The sequence below is a fragment of the Mercenaria mercenaria genome, unplaced genomic scaffold, assembly GCF_021730395.1.
Source record: "Mercenaria mercenaria strain notata unplaced genomic scaffold, MADL_Memer_1 contig_2041, whole genome shotgun sequence".
Lineage (NCBI taxonomy): Eukaryota > Metazoa > Mollusca > Bivalvia > Venerida > Veneridae > Mercenaria > Mercenaria mercenaria.
In genome coordinates this window covers 41794-66169 of record NW_026460072.1, presented here as the reverse complement: position 1 = coordinate 66169, position 24376 = coordinate 41794, and the positions used below count along the sequence as shown (strand labels likewise).

Below are 24376 nucleotides of genomic sequence, written 5' to 3'. Positions count from 1 at the left end.
GTGTTTGTGATTCCCCGGAATGCAATTTCTCTTTGTGTACTTTTTTTATAAGCCTTGTAAATCTTTCTCCCGAAGGTAAAAGTATTGGGCGTCTTGCTCCTTCTCGCAAATCTGAGTTGTCTAACCTTCCAGCACATCGAATAAGACTAATTTCATCCATGTATAGTCCCAACTGCCACTGCACATTTATCATCATTTTGTCATTCAATCCATCACATTCCTTGAAATACACTTTATGTTGTATGTATGATATCCAAATAGTTTCAGCGTCTTTGTCATCGTCACTTGTGATGTATTCCTTAACCTGTTTCTTTCTCAGCTTCTTGATAAATTTCATAATCCAAGCTGTCACACGCAATAACCTCGTGACCGATGAATATCTTTCCCAGTCTATTTCAAATAGTTCCTTTCTATCAGATCGAATTGTCTTTTTCGAATATGAATCCTTTTTATTAGCACTAATTGACGGATTGACCTCCTCACTCAACTCAGCTGGTGTTTCTAAGCTGACTCCATTTATAGAATATTTTCTTGTTTTCCATTCGCATGATCGTTTACTGAGCCAAGACGGATCATTCCAACACAACTTATCATTACTTAACACTTCTAGAGTTGCACCTCTAGTAGCTATGTCAGCAGGATTTTCTTTTGTGTTGATGTAACTGATTGTTAAATCACCATGTTCTTGAATTTTAGCCACCCGGTTTTTCACAAAGACTGGCAAATTCTTATCACTGTTTATCTATCCAAGCGCAACCTGAGAATCACACCGCAAGTATGTTTTGGCAATATCCAGATTCAAATGTTGTTTTACAAACGAAATGCATCGCAAACTTATCAAAATAGCCATCACCTCTAAGCTAGGGACAGTCATTCCTTTGACAGGAGCAAGTCGTGTCTGCGAAAGTAAGTCCGTTTTTGATTCATTGTCACTTTCTCTATGAAGAGATATTGTAGAAGCATATGCTGCCGTTGACGCATCACAGAAACACAGAATACTGTAGGTTATATTCTTATCACCAAAGTCTTCTATGAACCTCTGAACTTTGTGCGTGTGGATTTCACTTAAGTCGTTATTCCGTTCAGTCCAAATTTGCTCAGTTCTCTCATCTTCAGTCGTATCGTCCCATTCGAACTGTTTGGTCCATTATTCTTAAAGTAGTACTTTTCCACGCAGTATGACAGGAAAAAACAATCCCATAGGATCAAACACAGAGGCAATCCTCTTCAGGATGTTTCTCTTTGATAACTTAAAATCACGTCGATATCTTTTAGCTGTTTCAAGGCAAAATAGTTGCATGTCCTTAAGGTCTGCTCGATCATCCTTTGAAATGAATTCGTTCACTTTGGCACTGTGAGAGAGCCACTCCCGTAAGTTCATTGAAGCGTCCTTGAAAATAGACTTAACTGACTGGTACAATTGAATGGTCTCTTTATCATCTCTTTCTCCGGTAATGATGTTGTCAACATAAATGTCCCTCAACATTCTGGTAATGTCTGTATCGTAAGAGTCTAGATGTGCTTAAACAGTTGCTCCTAGTAGAATTGGGCTCGAAATTACTCCAAAAGATACTCTGCAGAATCTGAAGGCCTGTACATTATCGGCTGTTACTTCTGGAATTTGTGTATCTCTCAACCACAGAAATCGAGTTACACCCCCTTGACTAGGTTGTAACCAAACTTGCAGAAACGCTTTCTCTATATCTGATACAAGTGCAACTTTGTGTAAATTGAATCTCATCAACAGTCCACACAAATCGTGTAAGAAAACAGGTCCTCTGTATAGACACTCATTTAAGCTTTTGCTGTCTTTGCTCAACTTTGCCGAAGCATCATAAACCACTCTTAATTTAGTTGTAGTTTTCTTTGGTGTAATCACAGCATGGTGAGGTATGTAATGGTTCAGCCATCTAAAACTTTATCGTTCACTTTCTCAATAATAACTTTATCAAGTTGTTCTTGAATCACTGAATTGCATTTCTCCAAAAGTTCTGGTTTTCCGGGTAACTTCTTCAAACTTGACTTTAGCCTTACATATGCCAACTCTCTGTTATTTAGAAGCTGTGGATGTTCATGTTTCCAGGGCCGAGTGACCTGATATCTTCTGTCATCAAACTTAACTGTTTGTTTAAACGTTTTCATAGCTATTTCATCATTTGATTGTGCAAGTTGATCTTTAATTCCAATGGAGTCCACGTTCCAGAAATCTTCGAGATTTGGTTTATTATCTAAAGTATTGTCGACACTTTGAAACATATTTGCCTTTGTAACATTGAAATAATTTGGCGTACTTTTAAAACCAGCATCAGTTCTTGTTCGTCCACCCAAGTTTGTAGCTCAACAGGTAGTAATTCCATTTTTTTTGGATAGCACAATATCCAGGTAATAATCATTTCCTAAAAGTAAATCAAAACTTGATGACCCGTTTTCTTGTGGAAGTATGTCCGCTAGTTCCAGACTGTTGATAATGTGACTATAATCGTTCACAGCTGAAGTACCAAGTGTTTTTCTTTGAATATTTCCACTGATAACAGGCACAATGTTAGCATCTATGTTCTTAAATTGTCCATTTTTTTTAGTTTCAAACATAATGTTGTCAGCATTGTTTTCATTACTCTTGACAGACTACTTCCAAATATCACTACTTTCAACTCTTCTGACCTTTGTGGTTTTAGTCCAAGTCTGTCTGCTAAAGACTGTGTAATGTATGTCCGCTGGGAACCACAATCCAGGAGAAGTCTTGTCTTGACAGAATCTGCATTGCAAGGATGTTTCACTTCTGTAGTAGCCGTTTGCATAAACACGTTTCACCAACAGAAACCATAGCATTATCTTTTTCAACCGCACTATCCTCTGCACAAAAATTTATTTCTTCAGACAGATTTACACTTATTTCTGTTCGTTGTTTCACTCTAAATTTTTTGGGGCACAAACATTTATGACGTTTGTTGTATTCACCACAGTAAACTCACGCTTTGTTTGTTTTACTCTCACTTGCCATATGACCCATCTTTAGACATCTATAATAACATCCCTTTATCTTCCTCTTTCGTTCTTCTAATGTTTTATATCGTGTGCACTCATCGCTCCAGTGTCTTTTGTTCACAGTACTTGCACACATTATTTACTGATGTATGAGGAGTTGAATTTGCATTTGCAAACAAAGACTGCTGAGCTACGAGTTTTAGGCGCCTCAATACGTCTTTCAGGCCTTGAACTGTAACTATCAAATTATTTAGTTTTGTTTAAATTGTTTGAGAGACTAGTTCTGTTCACTATATCACCCTTGCGTTTCTCTGCCTTTTCACATGCAACAACATAATCTCGCATCAGAAGTCTAAGAAGTTCAAGTGTCTTTGCTCCTTTGTGTAATTCTAATTGGCGGAGCACATCCTCGGGTAATTTTGTTCGAATCATTGACACAAACACATGCTGATTAACATTTTCCCCAAGAACTTCAAGACTCCGTAAGTGTTTCTCTGTCGTATCTAAGGATGTATCAAGCTTTCAACTTTATTTGAAGGGGATTGCACACTCATCTCCTTGTAATATAAGTCGACTATTTCCTGCTCGTTTCCATATCTCTTGTGAAGAAACTCCACTACAATATCATAATTCTTATTTGACCTAGCTAATCCCTCCACCGTGCGTTTTGCTTCACCACCTAGTTTGCTCTGAAGATAACTGAACTTTTTCACGTTTGATAATTTTGTATTTTGATTCACAGTACAATCAAAGACATCCCAGAGTTCACACCATTCCACTTTATTTCCGTAAAACATCTTCTCTTCAGTTCCAACTTTGGAAGATTTACTGAACGGGACTTTGATTTTTTATTTAATGCAATCTTTGCAACCAATTCTTTTTGCTGTTCCATCTGAGAAGACATCATTTTCTGCATATGTTCTTGCACATGAATTAATCTCTCAGTGCCTGAAGGTTCAATCGGGGTTTTCTGCTCATCTGAATGTTCAGTTTTAACAGAAAAATTTTCACTAAACTGCTTAAGTTCAATCAGGCAATTCTCAACAGCAAAATTCAATTGGCAATCTTCATCTAACACAGTTTCTACAAATTCAGGTTCTTTTTCACCCAGGCATTCTGTCAACTTCTGTATTGCTCTTAAAGTTGCGGGTAAATTAAAAGTACTCACGTCACTTTCCAATATATCATTTGCATGTTGGAACTCCTTTTCCAGCGTATTGTGATACCGCGTTCTTACACCCTTGACGGAAGACACATTCGCCATTTTGTCACCCTTTTAACACGTATCACAGTACGTGAAAAGTACACACATAATTTTAAACAACCACTTATCGAATTTGCTGTCACTACAACTTGATATTCACTTTATATGGTTTACTTAACTTTCAAATTTTCGTTTTCAATATCCGGTTCGCGGGACCATTTCAATGTGGCGACGAACCCATTTCTTTATTTAGTTTTTAACTATTCAACGACACGATGAGAAATAACAACTTTTACACTTCTACACTTCTAATTTTTCATATAATCCAAAATTTTATCACATCCAAATTTATATTTAAATCGAAGTATCGTATTTTTACAATTTTGCTCTTTAATTCCTATATTTACTCCTTTAACATTTCCCTTTGCACAACTTTAACATGTATATAAAATCATGTGATATATATACCCTACAAGTTTTGCCGCCAAAAGTGAATACAAGTCTAGAAAAATCATGACATTGATAGACTTCGTGTAACATGTAATTAACTTGACAATCACTCAGTAACCAAGCACGAAAAATGAGTTACTCTATTCCTAAAATTCCCGCCAATCACGACGGAGCATATCTACTACATGAAATTTGCCGCCAAAAACTAACGGAGCAACCACATAAAGAACGGAGTGTATATTCAGAACATTTATATCATGTCAGAGGAAGCGAAGCAATCATAATTCAAATAATAAATCGTGAATATTTACGTCACAAGGTAAAAAACCTAGGTAATTAGTTCAGATGGTAGGAAAACGTTTTTAATACGCTGTAGACCACATTTTGTAATTGATCGTCATAATAATTAGTCTTAATATCTGGCTTTTTTAATTCGATGTCAAATTTAAAACTGAGTTTCACGAGGCCAAGCCCTAAGTCACTAGTAAAAATTGTAGAACAACATTGTTAATACTTAACATGTCACATATTGTAATATATCTGATAATACTTTGCCCAGGTATATGTATCTATAAACTAATTCCCTATCAATTTTAAAAATGGTTGACCTGACACCAAAAGCTAGGTCAGTATGTCAAATCAAAGTAAATTATGGTTTACATTCTAGAGACGCCATGTTCTGTACTTGATGTTTATAATATAATTTAATAATACTTTGTCAGAATGTTTGCTTTCATTAAATCTAAGAGACATATTCCTACTTGGTTACACGAGATCAAAAGCTTTGTCATTCGTTTAAATCATAGAAAAATCTTGCCAACACTCTAGAGGCCACAATTTTTCTTGATCCTCATTAAACTCAGAAAATTATGAAATGTAGTTCAGGACTGGATTACATGAGGACAAAAAAAACAATCATTCAATTTGACATTGTAAAATTATTAAAAATAAACTCGTTAGCACTTTAAAGGCCGCATTCACCTTCTATAGCACATTCCCAAATCCGACCCTGTGTCTATTGTTAGAATGACTCTATAACGGTCAGGATTTTGGTAAATGATTCGAACATGACAGATGTGTTCTGTTATATAAGCCTCGCGGATTTTATGATGATTGTATAATGTTTCACATATATAATTATGATTAAGTAATGTAAATACATTTCAAACAAGTCGTAGCATTCGGTAAACCGGATTACAGAAGACATTTATTTTAACTTTTGTGATGATTAACATGCATTGGACTGCTTTCTGACCTAACAGGTCCTGTTAGGTATATTATCTGATTTATGTTTAATTTTATATTAACTATACTTCGGTATATGCCATTAGTTATATGAATTGATATTTCAGAAATCTATGAGTGAAATTAAATCTCATTTCATGTATAATCATTGTTAAAAGTAAACAAAAATTACACCTACAGAAAAATAAAGCTTTTGTTGTTGAAGTCTACGTATGAGAACAAGATAAGGCAAATAAACAGTTCATGAACATCATTCTTATTTTTTTAGAAAGTCTAAATTTAAGTTAACAAAAACATTGCAGCATGTGAGTCAACTCTATAACGCAAATCAAAATATTGTGAGTTTGATATCAGTGACAATTTGATCAGAGAGAATATATCTAAAGTCATACCTCCTCAACTCAATTTTTTTGGGAAGACTGCATGTGAGGTTACATCGGTTTAGTTAATTGACTCTTGAAACCTAACCTGAAAAGTGCTCAAATTGTATTATAGCTCTATGAAACGTTAAACAACCGGTCTCTGTCGGAAAAGTGTACTAAATTTAATTATGCATTGAAAATAAAACGTCATATATATTTTTTTTGCATGTTTGTATTAACATCTAATATAATAATATAAGTATATCTCTTATTATCATACAAATTTCATCTAATAACATGAAAAACTATAGTTTGAAACGTTTGTCCTGCAGCTTCACTTGTTACATGAAGAAGCTTGAAATACGTACCTTGCGAGTTTAGTCAAGAGGACCACGTGTCGTTCTTCAGCGATCGCGTTATTATTGCTCGTAATAATTTCATAGAGTACAAGGAAAACAATCAGGACGATATGATTTTGCTGCAGACAGCGGTGATACCCTGCATTCCATTTATTAAGCACACTAGCTGAACGAAAGAGCAGTCAGTAGGCATCTTGTCGCCTTACTATTGAAGTGCGCTAAATTCCATTTCTGAAAATGTTTCGATATTTATATTTATTATATTTGATATTCATATCGCTGCGTTTGTCTGAGACAGGGCTATCTACTGGTATCCTTGAAATTAAGATTGCAAACTCTGTTAAAGAATTTGCGTGTTTTTTTTTCTATACTTTACAGAAATGAAAGTAAATTATACTGCGATTGGTTAATTAACAGCTTATACGAATTTATTGAAACTGTTTTTTCCTCATATCTATAGCTTATCATTTGTTTCATCACTAAGTGCGTTTAATCTGTTATTATAGTAGGCTTTGTTTAAACACACTAAACTAGTAAAAACTGATATTGTTTCCATCTTTGAGCTTTCTAACCTTAAAGTAAGACAAAGCTAGACTATTCATCACTTGTCCAATGTTTAAAATATAAAGAAAGATTTGAGTACCTTCAACTAGTTTTAATTATTTAAAAGAAGACTATGGCCCAAATGATAGATACTGAAATTTTAGTGTGTATTTCTTGAAATGGAAGAATTGAAATGAATCACTTTAATATAATAAGGTGAATATGTGTTTGAATGAAACGCAAAGCTAGTAAATACGCCAATTATGATATATATATATATATATGCAATGATTTACCTCAACATCGTAGTGTTTTTCATTAAGTATTTAAAACCTGTCTTTCTTTTTCATTTTGTTTTGTTTTCTTTTTTCAAAATAAAAAACAAATCAAACATGCAAAATATAATATTAAGTACTAAATCCGAAAATGCTTTGTACTCGTCTTGACTACATATCTGTACATATCTGTTTTTATCGCTACCTTTGTTACGTTACGACGTTATGTATGACGTCGCTCGTGTCTGTCGTTGCGCATCGAGGATTCAAAACACTTAATCAACGTTCCTTGTCAATTGTTTAAGTAATATCAAATTTTGCTTTATTTTGGAAACTTCACCTGCGTACTATATTATGCTGAAACAAACTAAATACCTTTAAATAATGTCATGGTAGAAGAAAAGACAATTTAGCAGGGCTTGCTTCCACTGGAATTTTATTACCGTTTCAGCTGTGAAAGTCATTTGATTGGTCATGATCTAAGACCGTCATGACATTTTTCTTTTAAGACACAATGAAATGAAATGTAAATGAAATGCAGTTTTTAGGCGGTTAAGGATAATTCAATACAACGTTAGTCATCTTTACTGAAATCTGAGAGCCTGAAATGTATAATAAGCAAAATTAAAAGTTCAAGCACAAAATCATTCGGCAAAGGTGATAGAGTGTCAATAGAGATAAAACGTCTTACGTTTTCTTTTTTTAACCTCGAAATATGTCAAAATGCAGTAGTGTAGTGCAGAAAAAGTGCCCCATTCGACAAAGGTGATAGAGTGTCAATAGAGATAAAAGGTTTGTACGTTTTCTTTTTTTCACCTCGAAATATGTCAAAATGCGGTAGTGTAGTGCAGCAAACAAGCCCCATTCGGCAAAGGTGATAGAGTGTCAATAGAGATAAAACGTTTTTACGTTTTCTCTTTTTTCACCTCGAAATATGTCAAAATGCAGTAGTGTATTGCAGAAAAAGTGCCCCATTCGGCAAAGGTGATAGAGTGTCAATAGAGATAAAACGTTTGTACGTTTTCTTTTTTTCACCTCGAAATATGTCAAAATGCGGTAGTGTAGTGCAGAAAAAGTGCCCCATTCGGCAAAGGTGATAGAGTGGCAATAGAGATAAAACGTTTTTACGTTTTCTTTTTTTCACCTCGAAATATGTCAAAATGCAGTAGTGTAGTGCAGAAAAAGTGCCCCATTCGGCAAAGGTGATAGAGTGGCAATAGAGATAAAACGTTTTTACGTTTTCTTTTTTTCACCTCGAAATATGTCAAAATGCAGTAGTGTAGTGCAGAAAAAGTGCCCCATTAAGAATTTTCTATTCTATGCCATAGAAGATTATGCTCAGTTTTACACAACTGTTTTAATAACTAACCGCAACAATACTTCAGACTGTTAGTGCATTTCACAACAACTGTGATAACTTTATTCCGTTTTACTATTTTCATTATCGTGACAAATACTACAAATCCCATCAGATAGCTGCAATGGTCTTAATTGTACACACTGAACTGAAAGCTGTTTCGGGTGCATGTATTCTGACATTATTCAATGCTTACCTAGAATATAAAAGGTGCGTTTGACATGGCTCAAATTACAGCTTTTTATGATTTGTTAACAGAAAAAGGTTCGAAAGATGTTTTCAGAAGAATGCAAATGTGTACTGGACAAACTGAAGAAAAAACACATAAAAGACACAGAGACATACATTTCAAAAGGATTATCTACCTTTCAAAAAGATCGTGACTCTATGAAGAGTGAATTCTTTCAAACACAAGGAAATGTGCCACAGGTTTTTTTCTTCTTCATTTTATTGTTTCTAAACTGAAGCAGACATAACGAATATTTAAATAATGTATTTAAATATTGATTAAGAAGTGGACATAAACAATAAAATCTATAAAATACTGCTCATCAATTTCGTTTAGAATTACAGTCAAATACCGTTACCTCAATATTCCAGGGACTGCAAAACATTTCATCGACGTATCCGAAGGTCGACGTAATGATATCGTATATCTATATTTTGTATCTGTATATGATTAGGACGTCTATATTGTACATCCCATGCTTCTTTTAGTGGATTTAAAAGGGGAAAAAAGAATAATATAAAACGTAAACACGTCATTTTAATGGGTTTTAATAACGAAAAGTTGTCATTGTAATACGCATATTGTTACTCAAACAAAATATTGTTATACTGGGAAAGAGATTGCCCTCTTGCGCGCCTTTTAGACTGATAGTTGAGAATTAAATGCTAACTTGCTAACATATAACAAAACACACACACACACAAAATAACCTAATTATAATTAGTACATCGACGGACAACAATAGGTTAATTTTCACCCCTTAAAATAACATCGATATTTTAGACGCTCTAGTTGTGACATCGACGAAACTGGGCGTAAAAACAGTATAGGTAAGTTGACGGGACTAAAAAATCCCATCGAGCTAAACAAAAAAATCGAGCTAATGATATCGAGCTAATGATAAATATTACCAAAAAACTATATAGAGAAAAGTCGGGACCGACTAAAAAAAAACATCGTGCTATCAGGTGTATTGAGTTAACCGATATCGGGGTAACGATATTCAACTGTATTATGATAAATTTATATTTGCTATAGCTATTATATGAAACACTGAACACCTTTTGCTTTTGTATGATAATAATTTACATGCATTCTCTTCATCACTACTGTTATTCTTGCAGATGGCTCAAGAATACGAAAGTTATTCTACTATTTTTCGTCAACTTGAATCTAAAATTATTGCAGAAGAACAGAAGCGTAAAGGTACTCAAGGTATTACCCTGTTTGTTTCTAAACTGTTCGCTAATTGTACCCAATGCACTAATGGACAAAATCTCTTACGTTTGTATCGGGATTTGATGAATAAAATATTTATTATTGACATTCTAAGCTGATATATATTTGTTTCGTTCACAATGTCTGTCCAGCCTCATCACATAAGAATTCGTCCATCACTGTATCCTTACGAATATTAAGGTCTCTTGCATTTAGTGGGGGAAACATTTTGATTTAGTATTATCAGTCCATCCGTCTGTCTGTCTGAGTGTCACAAATTTGTCCACACAACTACTACAACCCCACGAGATGAAATTACCCAAAACTTTACATGAGTTATCATTGCCAAGCCTTGATGTGCATGTCGTCGCCATTATCTTGTTTTATGATTTTCAGTTGAGTAATTGACCTGATTTATCAGATTTTACGAATGTTTGGCCGCCTTTTATTTCTACCAAACCTCCCAAGACTGATCAGCTCCAAGCTCTTTTTTTGTTTGCTGTGGACTTTTTCCGGTTCAGTAGAGGTTTGGCCCTTGATTTATCAATTTTAGCCACTACACTTTCAAAGTAGTGAATGATTATTTTCTTAACAAATCTTACATGAGGGGGCAGTTACCATTCTTATATTTCGTTTTATAAGCATGTTCTGTTTCAGTGATTTCTGGGGCAGTTATGACACTATATTTGTCAAATGTTATGATATTTTGGCAAATCCTTTACCCTGTTGGGCAGATTTCCATCAAACCTTATAGACGTTGTTAGTGTCAAGCGTAGTTATACATGTCATCAGCATGTTCTAGTTCACTGATTTTCAGCAGAGTTGTGACACTTGATTTACCATGTTTTATAGTGTTTACGCAACTTGCTGTATATTATTGTATTGGAAATGGTAGAATTTTTTATGAACAGCAGGCTATATTCCAAGTAACTGAGAGATAGCGATATCATGCACATGTGCATACAAATTGTGAATTACATTTTTACAAGTATATGTAATATTCAGCGTTTTCCAAAGACTTTAAGTTAATCTTTACCTGATACATAACTTGTACCCTTACACATAATTTTTATGTGAATATTTTTACTTGTTTGATTTTTGTCGCATGAGATGCTCTTTGAACCTACACGTATGCTGTTCGTTTTCAAGTTTTCTTTGTCAAAATTACATGTTAATTACATGAGCTAAAATAATATATAAAAGGAATATCTCACCTTCGTTAATTCAAGACATAAACAAGACACTTTTTTACCGTTTATAATGAAGTTCCATCTGTATTCTGTTTTACCGTAACGGTCACCTTCATATGTGTCGATAAATCTAGATGTCATCTTTTCTTGTACCGAAATTTAAAACAAAGGCCTTGACAAAATAACATTTATAAATTCTTACATCTCAATAAACTAGATGAATGGTAACAGATGATATATAAATCTTTAAAGTCTGCCAGCGGTTATACATGTGACTTAATATGTATCAAAACATATGCTAATACCTGGTCTGCTAATACTGTTACTGACAGAAATAGTATGAAACTAGACATCCCAAGTTCATAATCTAATACCTGCATTTTTATAATTGCATACTGGTCTGAGCCGATATCGTTTAATGAACAGCCTTGCCCATGTTAGAAGCAACTTATGATTAAGACAAGAGCGAGTGCTGCAGTAGAACACTCAATTTGATGATCCTTTTTTAAGCCAGCTGAATTGCTTCTTACAAGCTGTATCTAACCCTGAACGTGGTTCGAACACCAAACAGAGAGGGACAACTGATCCTTGCCTTATGACTAATATTTTACCGACCGCAAATGAATTATATCTACTATTTTCATAATTACATTATTATCATTCATTTTTAAAATTAAGTTTCTGAAACATTGAACAATAAAAAATTTCAAACAACTTCAATACTAAGTCAAACGTAATTTTACCTTTTACCTGTCGTTTCCCTTCTACCCTTTTTTCATTTTACCTGGTGTACTCCCCCTTATGTTTGAATATAGCTAGCAAACCGAAATACTTAATGATTACAATATATTAAAACGAATTAGTAATATGGAGCATTATAACAATTATTCAGATCAACTTCATTATCATCATCATCGACATTGTTGTCATATGATCATCAGAATATTATCCCATCGTCATCATTACCATTATCGACGTGACCATCGTCATTAACGTACCATAATGTACCAACATGATATCATATCATTGTCATTCCATAATACCACAATCATCATTGTCATCATCGTCATGCCGTCATCATACTATCAGATTCATTATACTATATCATCATCGTAATCAAAATCATATTGTCGTGTAACATCATATCACCATATTCTCAAAACGTACCATCATTATCATCAGAGCATTGTTGTATCGTCATATCATCATCATGTTATATTATTATCATCATCATCATCGTCATTATATAATGATTATCATCTTCATGATCATAACGTCAAATTGTACTATCAACGCAATTTTGTCATAAAATCACCATCATAATTTATCATCATCATAATTTCATTATGATCGTATAGACACAAACTAAATATCACTATATTTTTAATAATAGCATCAACATCATCATCATCATCAATGTCATTGTCATATCATCATAATATCACAATCATCAACATACCACCATCATCATCATTACCAACACCATAATAACATTGTCATACTTTATATATATCAGCGCATATTGTCATTATCATCTAAAGAACTTGTCACAACATTATATCATGCTGACGAAACTGAACACTTTGATATCGGTATTTTATTCATCGCTATCATCATTTAATACCAGTAATTTTGAGTATCTCAAATTACAGAAAAATAGGCTTTTGTTACATGATAATTGTCAAACTATTTACAAACATACATGTGTGCAGAGCTGGAGATTTTGAATGAATGGTTGAATGGAATGCAAAGCTGAACATTGTTCTAAAACATGCTTTGTTATGCATGACAACAACACAATTATATAAAACTTATCTTTCTTTTGTGTCCCAGCAACCATGCCTTTTCCTGAATACCATCCAACCAACGTAACCAACGTAACTGCTTAAATTCATACTACGAGGTAACTATTATACAGCATTTCTTCTATCGATGTTGTACGGATGATTTCAGCTAGCAAACTGGTTCAAGGGCGTGGCAAATACATGTACGGACTTCTCACATGTTTTGCCGCCAAGCATGTAGATTATAAATTTACGAAACAAACCGTATAACAGAAAGGCCACAGATGTTGAATGTTGAATAGTAGCAGACAAGTTATCTCTTACAACATCAAAATAAGTTTATCACCATTTATCACCAAAATATAACATCATTTATTTCTACAAGAGAACATAAATGCATTAATTAGGTCACGAGACATGACGATTGATAAGTGTGGAACGTAGTTGTGCATATTATTGCCATGCTCTGATTAAATGATTTTCAGCGGAGTCACTTGTCAAGTTATTCGACCAGTGCTACTTCTTTTATACCACTGTTGGAATTCAATTAAACGTCAAAGGTGTTACCAATGCCGATCATATATTTTGTATATCGTTGGAAAGTTATGAGACAGTTATAATTATCAGAATGAGGACAATACTGGAAACCGAGGCGAATCCGAGGCTGATAATATTTATGCGAATGATGACAATATTATTGTCCAACATAAAGCATTTTAGCACTTCAGTAGATTCCATCCCATTGTGGACTTGCAGGCAATGAAGAGACAGCCAATCTGCCTAAGCTAGGAGCTCAGTCAAATCAACCAGCAGAACAAGGAGAAAGTCATTATCATCAAGGCACGAATGAGACCAAGGATAGAGGAAGATGCTTTTCATCTCCTTGATCGGTCTGAACAAGTGATGATGGTCAGACTCTGCTAGGGGCACAATAAGCTCAATGTTCACATGTACAAGAAATACAGACTGGCATCATCGCTAACTAGTCCATACGGTGAGGAAGATCAGACTGCGGAGCGTATACTTCAGAGATGTAAAACGCATGACCAGAAGCGAGCTGCGACTTAGCCGATAGATAACTCAGTCCACCAGAAACTGTACGGAGGCATTGTTGATCTGCGGCAAACCACAAGTTTCATCGAGGCTACTGGTCTGACAGTGTAGTCGCGTACGATAAACAGAAGAAGAAAGCATTGTGATATCTGCTTTTTTTATATCGAAACAAAATTTAGGGACCATCTAAGTTCAAACTTTTATTAGATGTTAATTGAATGGTATACGTTACTTTGCCTTTGTTTGACATAAAGTGCATTGTAAGTTTGTAGATGTTTTAATACAGGCTGAATGTACCTCAGTTTATGTTTAGGACCATACATGAATGTATGGTTTCATGCAAATAGAATGTTTAATGTTTGGTTTAATTAATCTTTACAGTTTACCAATCAATACACGCATGACAGTTAGTTAGATTTTCTTTTTCTTATCTAGCCAAAATAAAAAAGTAACCTCATTTGAAATGCTCCTATTCATTTATTTATTTTGTTGGGTTTAACGTCGCACCGACACAATTAAAGGTGATAAGGCGACTTTCCAGCTTTAATTGTGGAGGAAGACCCCGGTGCCCCTCCGTGCATTATTCCATCACGAGCGGGCACCTAGGTAGAACCACCGATCTTCCGTAAACCAGCTGGTTGGCTTCCTCACATGAAGAATTCAACGCCCCTAGTGAGGCTCGAACCCACATCGATGAGGGGCAAGTGATTTGAAGTCAGCAACCTTTACCACTCGACCATGGAGGCCCCATGAAGTGCTGTTATATCTAATGATCACAGTTTGACGTAAACAATTTCATATTATAATTCTTCATTATTCGAGTTTGATTTACGATTTACGCATTTATATGATATTTTGAATTATCAAAATACAGTGAAATCTTGATATCTCGACTTCGTCGACATATCGAAATATCGAAATAACCGAAGTTAGGTCAACTTTGGTTGGTAGGTGGAGTAATGGCGTTAACTGAACATGTAACCTATATTAGCAACATTAATCACCTTAATATAAAAATATAATATTTTCATACCATTCATTTCCCCGGTATATTAATTGCTAGTAATTATAAACATGTAATAGTAACATTACTAAAATTGTCGCTGTGAAAAAGGAAGTGTTCTGCGTGCAGAAGGATTTTAGAAAAAAAAGTTTTATGTAAAGGACTTGCGCAATACACATGCATGGTCTACAAAATTCCCATTTTATGAGAGTAGGCCGTATACTAAAGCTTTAAATTTCTCCTTAATTTTAGATACTGGAGAACAATCGTTTCAGAGAAATATTGTTGCGAAGATTGTATCAGGCGCAGTTACTATACCATTTTATATGTATTATGGTCGTAATGGAGGAAACATTTCAGGTACCAGTTAACTTTTTAATCAATAGAGAAAAATACTTCGAAGAATGATTTATATGCGCTTGACAGCCCAAGCCATTGTACGAAGTATAAGAAAGTTTTGATCATTTTGCTAAATACTGCTATTGAAATAATATTAAACGCCATAAGCTTGAATTCGTGTGTTTGAAAGAACTTACTTTTAAAATATTGCTAAAATAAAAGCTTTATCATACTTAATACTGAGGCTGTTATATAAGATATAAATACCATTGAAAATTTTGAAAAAAAGAAACAATAAGATATTATGTTAAGTCGAACGTAAAGGTAAAATAGTATTAAGTTGAACATAAAGGTAAAATAGTGATTCATCAGTAGCATTAAGATTTTATACTTCTAGCGTTTGCACAAAAGACTGCAGCAGGTCTGACGAAGAATGCAATCATGCATATGGGTAAAGGGAAAACATTGAAAGGTAATATACATCCCATGTTTCCGTTCAAAAAATACCACTACGGTACTAACAAGAGTTCTCACATGTGCAGTACCTTAAAAATCCTGCTAACTTTCTAATACTGCAACTTACTTAATCTTGTTTTCGATCTTGTGTAACTGTAAACCAGACTTACCACTTTGATGGTTTAAAAATGATTTTTCCACTTATGTTATATTTAGTGTGGTATTTAGACATAACTTAGATCACGGATATGGAAGTTAGGTGAACTTGTTTCTCTGGACCTAAAATATTTCTGCAAGTTTAACACGAATGTAGTTCTACATTATAGAATTTTACTATAACATTTATTTTAGACGTATCATTGTATCCGAAGTAAATTCAGAAATTATTTAAAATGGTATTGTAATGTCCTTGGTTTTCTGTTTTACAATTAATACATGGGCCATAGAATATTATCCGGGCAACATTATGCATAACGGTTACCAGGCATTATTTCAAGCGTTCCGGATAAATAATATAACGTCGTCAATTCCGGATAATCAGATGCGCGGAGCCACCATGAAACAGTTTATAGTTTGGTTACTTTTCAGATAAACATGTAATAAAATCTACAATGAAGTGGAAATTATAATTAAGAAGCTTCGCGTTTAAAGTGTCATAACAGTTGTTATACAATCAAGTCAATTTGTTGCAGATTAAAGTTGATAGTATATTGCCAATTGCACTGAACTTTTTATTATACCACTTTATGATTATCGACCTTTCACTTACTTTATTCTTTCATTCTAATGTCCACTTATGCGGTCATTAGTTCGAAACGCTGCTATAAAATTAAAACGTTACAGGGGTTCCAACTAAATCATTAAAGCGGTAGCTTTTTCTTATACACTTTAGATATTACTGGTTATGATTAAATGTTATTAGTTTTACTTCCTTAATTTTTGGTTCGTTTACCAAATTTGACATAATTTTGAAAAATAATCATTGTTTTCGTAAAGATATTAGAAAACCTTAAGTACTGTATTCAGAACTGAATTCCGTTCAGAAAATACCACTACGTACTAACAAGAGTTCTCACATGTGCAGTACTTTAAAAATCCTGCTAACTTTCTACTACTGCAACTTACTTAATCTTGTTTTCGATCTTGTGTAACTGTAAACCAGACTTTCCGCTTTGATGGTTTAAAAATGATTTTTCCAGTTATGTTACATTTAGTAATTCAAATTGTGGTACATGTATTTAGACATAACTTAGATCACGGATATGGAACTTAGGTGAATCTTTCTCGGGACCTAAAATAGTTCTGCAAGTTTAACATGAATGTAGTGTTATATTATAGAATTTTACCGTAACATTTATTCTAAACGTATCATTGTGTCCGAAGAAAATTCAGAAATTATTTAAAATGAAATTGTAATGTCCTTGTTTTTTGTTTTACAATTAATACATGGGATATAGAATATTATCCGGGCAACGTTATGCATAACGGTTACCAGGCATTTTTGCTTACTTTTCAAATAAAAACGTAACTTGTAACTTTTATATTGGATTGCTTTAAATGGGGATCCGTAATGTAGTTTTTCACATAAAGTACAATATTTGTTTAACATTAGACTATTTCATGTAATATTGGACTGCACGGGGATGATACATGTATAAGTAAACACATTTTATTTACTTTTGTTTACTTTTTTTACTTTTCATACTTTTTTTTCATTTGTGTTTTTTTAACTGGAGATGAGTACTTCAAAATCATATATTTACATTCGCACTATTCTTATCCATGGATAATTATGACGTTCATTTTGTATACACAGCAAAAGAAAAGGATCCAACGTGACGTCAATGCTGCTTAGTGATAACGGGTCACTGTTTTGACGCCGTCCGTGTATACTCGGGGAGAACGTTCCTTAGAGGACGTAAAAGTTGTTCCGTCTAGTGAACAGAATGACCGGGAAGCTGATTTTAATGTTAAATAATACAAAATATGTGAAGTTTATAAAATAATCTTGTTTACAAATGGAATACGATCGGCAAGCACGATTCATGAATTTGCCGATCCTATTTTGTCGTTCATTTCGCATGAACACCGAAAAAAATATTTCATTTTTTTATATTTACATTATATTTCCTTTCCATTTGTAAACAAGATTTTTTCGATTTTCTTACAATGTTTTTTTTTTTCATAAAATTCTGTTGAAAATCGTTGTTTTCCTAATACATTTGAGATAAAAACATTCGTCTACAGTTTTTAATAAGTGTTTCCCGGTTTATAAAAATTCCCGCCAGCAAACATCACGTGATTATAGATAGAGCGCACACGTATAGGTATTGAAATAAAAACAAACAAAATAATAACATTAAAGGTCCACTGCTAAAGCCCGGACGAGTATTATATGAAAACCAGAATTTGTAACTGAGACTTCATGTTTTTTAGAATATGTAACAAAACTTGTTTTACGATCGACACCTACTCTCAGAGCGTGTTTTGTATGCTACAAACATGCTGTTAGTTTGAAGGTGGGTTGGGAGGTGTCTTGAATCCAAGTGTCTGTTTAGATACACAAACTACATTGTATCAGGACATCGCGAACTGAAATAATGCAATGTGGTTTTTTGAACAAACATAATGTGATATTTTAATCAAATTAAAAGAACAATTGAATTATATCATGTTATTATAGTTCATGAATAAAAAGTAGGGTGTAGGCAGTTCATGGTCGTGACAGTGGTTACTACTTTGTATCAGGAGGGGCGCTGCTGTTTCCCTTGTGGATAGGTTTTATTTTGTAACTTAAAACATTCAGTCAACAGCTATACTGTTATAACTACGCAGCGAAGGAAAAACAATTAAGAATGAATAGATGAAAAGATAAGATAATAGTCTGCAGAAAAAAAAATATATTTTTTAAAAGTTATACTTACTGTAGTAAGCTAGTAAGTTTTCTTTAGTCTCATCAATGTACATATTCATACAAAGTATAAAATGTATGTAAAAACAACATTTTAGCAAAAGTACATTGCTGCTCCTAAATGGAGGCATAAAAGTGGCAGTGTTGAAACGTATAATAAAAGAAAGTTCAATATGAATTACCTTAAAGGCTGAAAATATCCTTCCTTATCTGTTTATAAAGGACTGCTATAAATGAAAAGTGTTAGAAACTAAAACTGGAAAAGGTATTAATGCACGTTAGTTAAGATATAACAGTAGGAAAAATGTGTGCGCACTGATAATATCAGGGAAAATATGATTTAATTTAACAAACATATTTTAGCACAAGCTTAAAACACTATATGATCTAAAACATTACTATTTTATTTACAAGTTATGAATCATTTACATAGAGAGTCGTCTTACTTAATTAGAGTTAGAAAAATAAAAAAAAACTTCTTCTTCTGACTATTTGTAAAAAAAATATTTCAATAGGAAACAACTGTCTGGACAAAGGGATCTTTTATGTCTTTATGTCCACTGTAACATTACGTTAATATAATTTAAACTTCATAAATATAATACAAAATCATATTTGATGAACGTTCTAGATAGGGCACAGAAAGCTGTTTATATTGAATCATCTATGACCGATTTTACATTACCTAGTAAGTGATTTCGTCAATTAAAGATGTAAACTGTAGATTTTTAATGCACTAATAGGTTCTGTTTTTGGAGTGAACATATAATCAAACTGAGGCCTATTGGTAAAAAATATATCACAAATCGTCGCACTAAATAACGTTACTTTTCGAACATTGATTTTTTGAGCTACGTTTTTGTATTAAAAAAGACATTTACCACTTGTTCATCAGTTTTAATCAAAGTTACTTATAGTTCATACAAAATATATGCGCCAATAAAATTGTGAGCAAATTTATTCAGAAATAATAGATATAGGCTCATTTCGTAATCAGAGACCTTTTTTCGAAACTGATATTAAGATAATTCATCATCGTTAATTTATTTTCTTAATTTTATATTTTTCATGTATTTGTCACAGGGCTAAATTAATCAGCAGTCCCGGCGTAGGTTCGTTATTCTTTATTTTCCATAATATAAAAAGTCTAAAACATATAATAACATGAAATTAACAATCATGATAAAATAAAGATAAAATAATACAAAATTGCACAAACATTAATTCACGCGTCGGGTAAAGAAATACAAAATACAATATTAATGAACAATAGATCTAAATATTTCTTACCACAACGTCTGGTGAATTAACTGAGGATTGTTAAATAAATTCAAAATGATTTGAATTCGTATTTAAGGGTTTCCCATCTTACTCGTAAGAGAAGAAAGACTGCACTGAGGGCCGAAGGATTTTGGCGGTGAAAAGTGCAAAGAGGATAAAAAGAACAGACCAATGTATATCTTTCTCTCATTCTATCTCTCATTCAAACATGTAAGACAAACAAGATTTGGACAAACATGACAAGTGTTCACAAAACTGCACGGACAAACACACGGATGAATTGCCTCGGGAACTTCCGTTAATATCCGTGATATTACGTACAATACCGAGAAGCCCCGATTCAATTAAATAGCAGACGATACAACATAAATAAAACCTGACGGACACTATCGGAAATTTGGCGCATGCGCGAGGGTTAAGTGTTATTTTCCCGCTCTGGAAAACACTTAATGCACGACGCACGTTACTATTAAAGATAAAAACAATATAAAAAATACGATCCGTGACATTCTCCCCTGCTAGGAGAACATGTCTCCTGACATTTCATTACACTACAACTATAAAATATCTACAATAAACTACAATACTACATTACCCACAATGAACCTATATGCTTAATTCTCATATTTAATTTTTTTAGAAAACTGAATATCTTTGAAAAGAATATATCTCAAAAAAATTTACTTATAAATACCGAGTTGCAATTGAAAATAGTTCCCTTCAGTAAGATTCAATAAAACAAGATCACATAATGCAAAAACAATTCGAAATAACATATCAAAAGACTTTGTAAAATTAGGCTGTTGCTGTCATGTGCCATCTTCAGCAGTAATTGAACTTATGCTGAAAATAAAGGTAGATAACCAAAACATGCATAACTGACATAAATGTTTGATTAATGTACCTGTAACATAAATTAACAAGTATATGAAAATTATAAGCACATTAAAGGTGGATACTCAATTTTTCTGAAATTAAAGGTACTGTTACAATTAAAAACATATCCATTAAAAGTGCTGTACCAAATATTTTTGGAACAAAGATAATGGACAAATAAATGAAACTAGCTGTAAAAGAAGGTTTAAACAAGATGATAATTGCTACATAAATTGAATTATGTGCAACACTATAAACAATTCACAATCTGTAACTTGGTAACACATGTTCTTGTTTTACATGTATACACATTCCTCTTAGATGCCAGAAAATGAATAATCAGAATAAATGCAAATTCTACTGAAACAAAACCTGTAGTTAGTCTGAAACTTAATTATTTAAAGATCAGTACAAGTCACAAGTAACACATGTGGTGTTAGATGGCTGCACTGGTCGAGGAGTATTGACACAGGGCTGTGGTAGCGGTCTCCACCTAGGTGGTATAATGTACCTCGGGACTGTCTCGCTGGTCTCTGAACCACTGTCTGACTCTGTATCTGATGGGTTGTTGACCTCCTGGGTCTTCTCTGCTTCTGGTGCAGGCAATTGTCTCTGTTTGGGTTTCTGTGTGTCCTGATGAGTATCTTCATATGGAATGGAGTTCAGGGGTAGGAGAAGATTCACTGATCCCTTGCCATTTTCCATCTTTACCCTGTAAACTGGCAATTTCTGATCTGTGATTTCTGTAACAAGGTACGGTTCCCTTTGCCACTTGTCATCCAGCTTTCCTTTTGGTGTCACATTCTTGATCAGAACTCGGTCACCAACTTGTAAAGAAGAATGCCGAATCTTGCTGTCGTAATACTTCTTGTGACGACCTGACTGCTTGTCCGAATTCTGCTTTGCTTCTTGATAGGCGAAATCAAACCTCTTCTTCAACTTGGCGGCATAGTTGTCTTTGCTGCTGGCTTGTGCGGTAAAATCTTTGACTCCAAGAAACGCATCTATAGCCAGTCGTGGGTGCCATCCAAAGAGAAGGTAGTGTGGAGAGAAGCCGGTGGACTCATGTCGAGTGGAGTTGTAGGCGTGAACTAGTGGTTTCACATAGTCCTTCCAGTTTGTCTTCTCGGCTGGATCCAGCATTCCCAACAATGTCCCATTGAAGCGTTCATTGACCGCATTTCGCATAGGATGATAGGGTGCCGTCCTGGTCTTCTCCACCCCTGCAATGTTACACAGCTCCCGGATGACTTTACTCTCGAAGTTTCTTCCCTGGTCACTATGTAGCCTTGCTGGAAAGGAGTAGTGTGAGAAAAACTTCTCAAAAAGGACTCTAGCAGTCGTCTGTGCTGTCTGGTTGCGAGTTGGAATGGCTTGTGCGTAGCGTGTAAGGTGGTCTGTGATGACTAGTATGTTTTCGTAACCACCCTTAGTCGATACATACCAACTGCATGGGATGTGTGCTCTTAAACGGTACCAGATGTGCTTGGGCTTTGGTCGGAGACTTCCTTCTGAGGCAGTTCGGACAGGTTTGAACCTTCCTGATGACATCTTTTTCAAGGCCTGGCCAAAAGAATCTCTGCTTCACCAACCAAAGTGTCCTGTCTCTTCCTTGGTGACCAACGTCATCATGGAGTCCTTTCATGGCCCATTCTCTGTAGCTTTCTGGCAACACTAGCTGGAACACTGTTTGGTCGTCTATCTGGCACTGTCTGTATAAGACCCCATCTTTAATGGTGAAAGCACTCCTGTGTCTGAGGTATTTCTGTACTTCCTTGGTTTCCTGTCTCAGTTGGTCCTTGGAAAGCTGAAGTCTGTTGTCAGTGATGTCATACATCCTGGAAATGGTTGGATCTTTTAGCTGTTGCTCCTTCCAGTTGACATCACTCATCTCTGTTGCCTGGAAAGTTGGTTCTGTAGGGTCTGTTTCTAGGTTACCGACCTCTGTGAGCACCAGTGACTCAGCAAGTGGATGGTTGTCAGTCCTGGCTTTGGCTTCTGTGCATAGGGCCTTGATGACGTCTGTGAACATGACCTCTTCTTCTTGCTGATTCTGTGGTCTTCTGCTTAAACCATCTGCATCACGGTTCTGATGGCCTGGCTTGTACACAGCTTTAAAGTTGTAGTTGCCTAGAGCAGCCAACCATCTGTGACCAGTCGCATCTAACCTGGCGGTTGAAGATACATATGTGAGTGGGATGTTGTATGTTCGCACGATGAAAGTGTTTCCATTAAGGTTGTCGTGGAACTTCTCCGTAATGGCCCACTTCATACACAAAAACTCCAACTTGTGCGCTAGGTAGTTCTTCTCACTGGAACGAAGACCTCTGCTGGCGAAGCTTATGACGCGTTCTAAACCATCTTGTTCCTGATAGAGTACGGCTCTAATACTTCTGTCGAAGCACCACTGAAACAACAAATGGTTTTGAAAAATCAGCATAACCAAGTACAGGTGGATTAGTAAGCATTTCAATAACAGTGTCAAAGGCCTTCTGTTGGTCATTTCCCCAGATCCATGGAGTTTTATTCTTCTTGGACTTCTTGGATGCTTTGTTGGTAGGATGGCCTACAAGAAGATCATTAAGAGGTTTGACAATTTTGACATAGTCTTTGACAAAACGTCTGTAATAACCTGTAAAACCGAGAAAAATTCTTAAAAATTTGACTCCTTGTGGTACCGGCCAAGTAGTCAAAGATGCTGTTTTCTCAGGATCTGTGTGAATACCGTCAGATGACACCACATAACCTAAATAAGAAACGCTAGTGCTGAAAAATTCACACTTTGAAGGTTTAAGCTTAAGACCATGACGTTCAAGGCGTTGAAAACAAGCTTCCAATCTCGTGATGTGTTCTTCGAATGTCTGTGAAAAGAAAAGCACATCATCTAAAAAAATCAAGCATTCTTTTAGATTTAAATCACCCATACAGGTTTCCATTAACCGCTGAAAAGTACTTGGGGCGTTCGTTAAACCGAAAGGCATCCTCTCACACTGATAAAAAAACAAGCCTTCCAACTGAAAAAGCTGTCTTTTCTTTGTCCTCCTCTGCAAGTTCCACTTGCCAGTATCCACTGCGCAAATCTAATTTAGAGAAAAACCTAGAATGAACAAGTGAATCTAGCATATCGTCAACTCTAGGCAAAGTATAGGCATCACGAATCGCCCTTTTGTTGATTTCACGCAGGTCTATACGAAATCTAAGGCTGTTATCTTTCTTCCTAACTAAGACAACATTACTACAATACGGAGATTGACTT

General features: G+C 34.7%; 1 protein-coding gene across 1 annotated transcript in view; it reads left to right on the top strand.

Annotated features, from left to right (window-relative positions):
• The first annotated feature begins 910 nt into the window (after positions 1 to 910).
• The window catches only part of LOC128552099 (uncharacterized), a 36167-nt gene continuing 12701 nt past the window's right edge, over positions 911 to 24376 (top strand). The window contains exons 1-4 of the mRNA XM_053533110.1: positions 911 to 9209; positions 10134 to 10224; positions 15510 to 15617; positions 15994 to 16068. Of these exons, the coding sequence (XP_053389085.1) occupies positions 9054 to 9209; positions 10134 to 10224; positions 15510 to 15617; positions 15994 to 16068 (430 nt within the window). The 5' untranslated portion in view covers positions 911 to 9053. The remainder of the gene's footprint in view (positions 9210 to 10133; positions 10225 to 15509; positions 15618 to 15993; positions 16069 to 24376) is intronic.